Below are 6,000 nucleotides of genomic sequence, written 5' to 3' on the forward strand. Positions count from 1 at the left end.
GTTCCAGGCATGTCCCACCGGGAGGAGACCCCGGGGAAGACCCAGGACACGCTGGAGAGACTATGTCTCTCGGCTGGCCTGGGAACGTCTTGGACTCCCCCCGGAGGAGCTGGAGGAAGTGTCTGGGGTGAGGGAAGTCTGGGCATCTCTGCTGAGGCTGCTGCCCCCACGACCCGGGAACGGATAAGCGAAAAAAATGGATGGATGGATGGATGGATGGATGGATGGATGGATGGATGGATGGATGGCTCCGTGGAAGCGGGTGGATGACAGGATCTTCACCTGCAGCACCAGGGAGGGAGTATGAGGGATATACTGAGGGATGATCATTTTCATTCCTTTTATGTTCCTCTTTTCCTCTCATCCAGTATCATAGCCCACCACAGTTCCTGCTTCAGTTAAAAAAAAAAAAAAGATTCAATCTTCAGAACATTTCAAATGGCATTTGATTTTAAATCTGCACAGTTAACCTCATTTAATTCTGTTTCAGGTGTAGTTGATGTATCATTTGCGCTTTATCTTCACTTCATGACAGATGTTAGTTGCCAGCTAACGAATCTGAATCAGAGGAAGGTCAGGTGTTGTTGGTTGTGCAGAGCCTGCTGTGTTGTTGTTGTTATGTCCTTTAAAGGCTTTACAGTCGATCAGTCTTGTCAATTTAAAGTCAAAACAAAAGGAACACCAAGCTTCCACCGGAGTGCATATCCATTTTTAGCTAAGTTTACTGCAGACGTTTCATGGGCTCTTATTAAACCACATGAAACAGCTGAATCTTGTCTGCCACTATTTGTTTTGGCTCCGGCCCCTGGCTCGTAGCAGGGTTTGAATATGAACAGGGGCGTGCTGTGAAGCCTGTCTGGGCTTTGGGCCGTGGAAAAGCTCAGCTTCCCTAATTTCTGAATCACCTTGAAATGTGCCAGGTTTGACATTAGTAGTGGAAGTGAAAAGCGGTGGAGGAATGAAGACTATTCTGGCCTGTCCTGTCAGTCTGCTTTATGATTTAGGCAGACAGGTCTTCATAGCAAGCAATCAGGTTGGGGGTTAGGTAGGGCAGGTTAGGTTGCAGCAGAAGGTCTAGAGCTTAGACAAACCTGAAAAACTCCTGTTGGCGAGTAGCTAGAGTTACCACTGGAGGGAACATTTTTCTACCAAGAACAACATATTTTTTTGTCCTCAGCAGAAGCGGTAGTTATGTCTTCCGGCCTAAACATGTCCACAAAATGTAAAAGTTTGACCCTTTTGATCAGAAAGTTGCATTATTTCTTGGTAGTGTGCATTCTTGTGAGATTATGTTAGACCTTTCTAGAGGTTTATAGCATCAGAGTAAACAGACTTCTGACATGAGGAATGCCGAGACATTCCCAGCAGCATCATAACATGCAATATAACAACTTCTAATAAACTGCAGCATCTAGCAGAATGCATCAATTTATGTGTGTGTCACACCACAGGGATGCTCGGCAACAAATCAGGAGTGCATTTTGTCTCAGTAAGACTCTGCTGCAGTGAAGATTTAAACCCTGTGAAGTGATGCTGCGCTCTGGTAACTTGAGCATGTTGACACCGACGCTGCTGCCGCATTTTCTTGTCCAACATTTTAGCATCACAATAATTCATCGTGGAGGGAACATGAGTGTTTGTTTGCCACATTCCACCATAGCGATGCACGTGGTGAAGATTTAACTTAAGAGTATAAATGCAAACTCAAAAGGTTTTATCTTCTGGAGAGATTGAATATTGTGTACTGTATGTGCAAAACATCAGGACCAAAGATCGACTTGGAACTTGCATTGAAATATTTTGTGATGAGGTTTATCTGGCTGAGATCTTCTCCACGCCCGGTCTCTTGATAACTATTTCATTTTTATTCAATAGCCTTCATGTGATGACCAAATTATTATTATTATTATTTGTTGCTATTGTCAGTCATTTGTTTGGCATTTGTTTTTGGTAGAAAAGGCTAGTTGGAGTCAGAGCATCTGGATTTTTTTAAAAAGCCAGTTGTAGGGAGGAAAGGAAGAAAACGACTGATTAACATTGAAATTAAAGGCCTTGAATCAGCTGCTGTCGTTGGGACGTGCAGTCACCGATTCACTCACTGTTAGAGAAACGACACACTGGAACTTTAACTCGTGGCTCATCATCAGTCATCCTCACTTGGCCTGAACAGCATTTCTTTTGTTATTATCTTATCTTCAATTACAGCTGGCATCTTATGGCATCTGTCTCTCTTCCTTTGATCTTAGCAAGGTTTTGACTTTTTAGGAATGGGATCCATAAAAACTCATGAGGGTTTCAAGTGGAAGGATTCTCTATTATCACTCCTGATTATTTATTGATTTAAAAAAAAAAATCTTTTTTCCATGAAGAGGCTTTGTTTCACTATTAAACTTGCTCGTTGGAGGGAGAGCATTTGAATTAAATAAATTACGTGTTTGGTGGATATGCCCTTCATATGGTTGGCTAACCACTCAGCATTTATATCTGTGCGCGTCTAATTATTTTTAAATGTCAGTTTTCTCCGACTGTACCTTCACTCTGTGGATGGTTCTAATTTGCTGTAACACTTTGAAGTCGACAGGTTTGCCTTCAGCCTAGACATGCCTGTCCTTCCCTGTGAGCGGAGCGTCCCGCCTGTGAACCCTGTCAGGACCACCTCGGCAGGGTGTCTGACAGGGTTAAGCTCAGCCGCCTTTTCTTCAGGCTGTCATGTGTTTGGTAGAGAAACCATCCAAACTCTTCGCTTCTACACAGTAAATGAATCACGCTTTCCTCACTTGCGTCTACATGCAACTGTTACACAGAAGACTTCCTTGGTACGTGCCAGACAAGAGGAAAGTTATTGATCATGACTGCACATCTTCAAGCCTTTAACCAACATATGAATCTCATACATGGGGCCTCGGTTCCCGAGTTAGCAGAACGGTCACGTTGAACAGAGCACTTAAGTAGTCTAGTAAATTATACGTGGCTGTGGCTATTGGAGGAGGTGGAGAGGGCCCCATTTAAGTAGATTTATGACTCCAGTCCTGGGGCTGGGTGGGGTGTCCAAGATCTTGAGTCTGTTATCTGTTTGGGAAGAAAATGTCTGACATACTTGGGCGGACGCCTGCTGCGCTCTTCCAGTCAGTAGAACATGAGTCTCGACTCACAGGCTGCTCAAATGTTTTCTGAATGCTGTAAGGTGGAGTGATTTACAAAGAGCTGCAGCTGCCCCTGGATTAGGAGCATGCAACTGGGTGCTCTGGGTGGAAGTGTGGTGATAAGCGTTGGCCCCATTAAGAAAACCCACTTTCATCTGTTGTTTTGCTCGTTCATTTGTTCCGATTAGGCATGGGACGATATGAAAATTTCATATCACGATATTAGTGGACAAAAATATCACGATTACGATATTATCACGATATTAGCGTGTCGCTTATAAAATTCTTAAAATGCAAGGAAAAACACTAACCGCGGATCCACTGGTTCCTTCAGAACATTTATTCTCAAATCATTCTCAACACAGTGACACTTGAGGTAGAGAACAAATAGTGTACTGTAAATGTTATGCATTACAAAGTGTAAACTATAGTACCGGTACCGGTACTTATTTGAACTTTCTTTTTTTGTAAGAAAATACTTCCCTGAGATTCGAAAGAAATAAGTGACAAATAGAAATAAAGTGACAAAGTAGAGCCAAATGCACACTGATTGTATTACTCTCTGAAACTTTAACAGTGGCTGGCTGCCTGCTACTTAGTACGGCTCTCTGGAAAAATAATAAAATAAAGGCACTGCTCTGTAGTATACAAAACAAAAGCTGCATGGCCAACACAAAGATTGAGTGAAAATAAAGTGCCACAGTAGTCAAATGCACACGGATTGTACTACTCTCTGAAAAAATATTAAATAAATAATAATAATAAATAATATTAATAAAATACATGAAAAAAAATAACACTGGCTTCTACCTGGCTGGTAGCCTTGTGTGACCAAAAAAAAAAAATTTGCGATAATTACAGTACCCCACGATAACGTTATCGCGGCCGTTTTTTATCGCCTAGTGCCTAGTTCCGATAAGTGATATATCTGGATTTTGTTTTGTAATCATTTATGTTTCCGTGCACACTCACCAGATGTCCCTGTCTTTGCTTCTCACAGTGACCGACATAACGTCTCCAGCTCCATTCCAGTGCCCGCCAAGTCCAAGCTGGGTGTGTCTGCCTCGGACATGTGCCAGAGTAGCCACACCAGCTCCCCCGACCGAGGACTGAGGAAGAGGGCGAGCTCCGAAGCTGAGGCACAGCTCAAGTACAAGCAGGGCTCTCATCCCACCTGTAACACAGGTACAGGTGGAGAGCAGCCCCCCGGTGGCCACGCGCCATCGTCATCAGCACCAAAACACCTGTCCAGCTCCCTCGATGCCAGCATGGCCTCGCTTAACCTCACCACAACCATGGAGGCCAATAAAGAGCAGGATGAGAGGGAGGAGGGAGGGCACACAGACACAGCAGCAGAAAAAAACCAGAAATCCCAAATTCCTGACAAACAGCCTGAGACGGCTCAAGAAGAAGGAGCGGCTGAGAAGCATCCAGCCAGCAGCGCTTCTACAACACAGAACCTCGGTGGGGAAACTGTTCCTGCCGTCCAGCACACCGGGGCCATGAACGGCTCCCTGGTTGCAGGACAGGCACCGCTTAGCCTGATACCAGAGCTGCACTGCTCCGTGGAGCAAGCGGAGGAGATCATGGGCACGGAGGCCACGGGTTTGGGCCTGGGCCTGGGGATGGGGTTAGGTCTAGGACTGGCGGATGAAGCTCGGCTGGAAGACTACCGCTGCATCCCCGTGGAGCACGCCGTGGCTGTGGATAGTGATGAACAGGTGCTGGGTGAGCTGGACGTGGCCGGCTTCGAGGAGTTCTCCAGACGCATCTATGCACTAAATGAGAACATGTCCAGCTTCCGCCGGCCGCGCAAAAACTCTGACAAGTGAAAGGAGAAAGCTAAAGTTGGGGGGGTGGGGGGAGCTTGCACATGGGGTCTGGACAAATCCAAGGCAGGGAAATGAACTGAGAGGTGTGGTCTTCACTCCCAAACTGCACCATAAAACTGGTAGGAGCTGTTCTGGAATAACCAATTTGCACTTATTGTAAACATTTCCATAGTAAGAGTAAATTACAACATCTAAATGTGTTAAAAGTTTTGGGACAGAAAGCATAACTTTTATTTCTGACACCAACATGATTTTTTTTTTCCAGCATCTTATTATTCACTAATGGATTTGGTCTCAGTTGCTGCGTATTAAGGGTTTCCAGTCTGACATTAAACTCAATACCACTTACACTATGGGCAGAAATATGTGCCACTAGAAACTGAATTTGAATCATAGAAACTGAATTTGAATCATTTATATTTGAATTTGAATTGCTCAACTTGAATAATTGCATTAAAAAACTGAATCTGAATCACATAATTTGAATTTGTATTGTTTAATTTGAATCATTGCATTGAAAAACTGAATCTACATTCCGAAAAACTGAATCTACATTCAGCTCTCACAATTCAAATTCAGTTCTTGAAATTCAATTTCAATTCTACTGTGCCAGACATCCGGGTCTTCTGGAGGAACAGCAATCGAGTGCAGATACAAAGAACTCGGGTATCAGTCACGTGACGTTTTTTGTTGTCAGCGCCATCTTGAGGACCGACCGGGGACATGTGTTTAATGCGTGTGTTTTATAATAGATCCATGGTTTAATGGTGCCTGTACTGCTTAAACAACCTTAACTTGCTCAATTCTCAACAGATTTTCAAACAGTTTGGTTTGTTATGAACGTCGGAGATGTAGTTATGACACTGCATACTTGTGAATAATTATAAACATTGAAAAACGTACTTTTGTATGAAAATAACAAGAAACAGATAGCTATGACATGGTATTTATATTAAATGAACATTTCTATAGTATTCTTAGTAATATTTATATTTACATTATCACATATATTATTACCTTATAAC

At 43.4% G+C, this 6,000-nt stretch overlaps 1 protein-coding gene across 1 annotated transcript in view; it reads left to right on the forward strand.

The window, feature by feature from the left end:
- Positions 1-5,482, forward strand: part of uvrag (UV radiation resistance associated gene) — a 93,821-nt gene extending 88,339 nt beyond the window's left edge. Inside the window, exon 15 of the mRNA XM_061740199.1 lies at positions 4,144-5,482. Coding sequence (XP_061596183.1) covers positions 4,144-4,975 — 832 coding nt within the window. The 3' untranslated portion in view covers positions 4,976-5,482. The remainder of the gene's footprint in view (positions 1-4,143) is intronic.
- The last annotated feature ends 518 nt before the right edge of the window (positions 5,483-6,000 follow it).

The sequence above is a fragment of the Cololabis saira genome, chromosome 14 (assembly GCF_033807715.1).
Source record: "Cololabis saira isolate AMF1-May2022 chromosome 14, fColSai1.1, whole genome shotgun sequence".
In the NCBI taxonomy this organism is placed as follows: domain Eukaryota; kingdom Metazoa; phylum Chordata; class Actinopteri; order Beloniformes; family Belonidae; genus Cololabis; species Cololabis saira.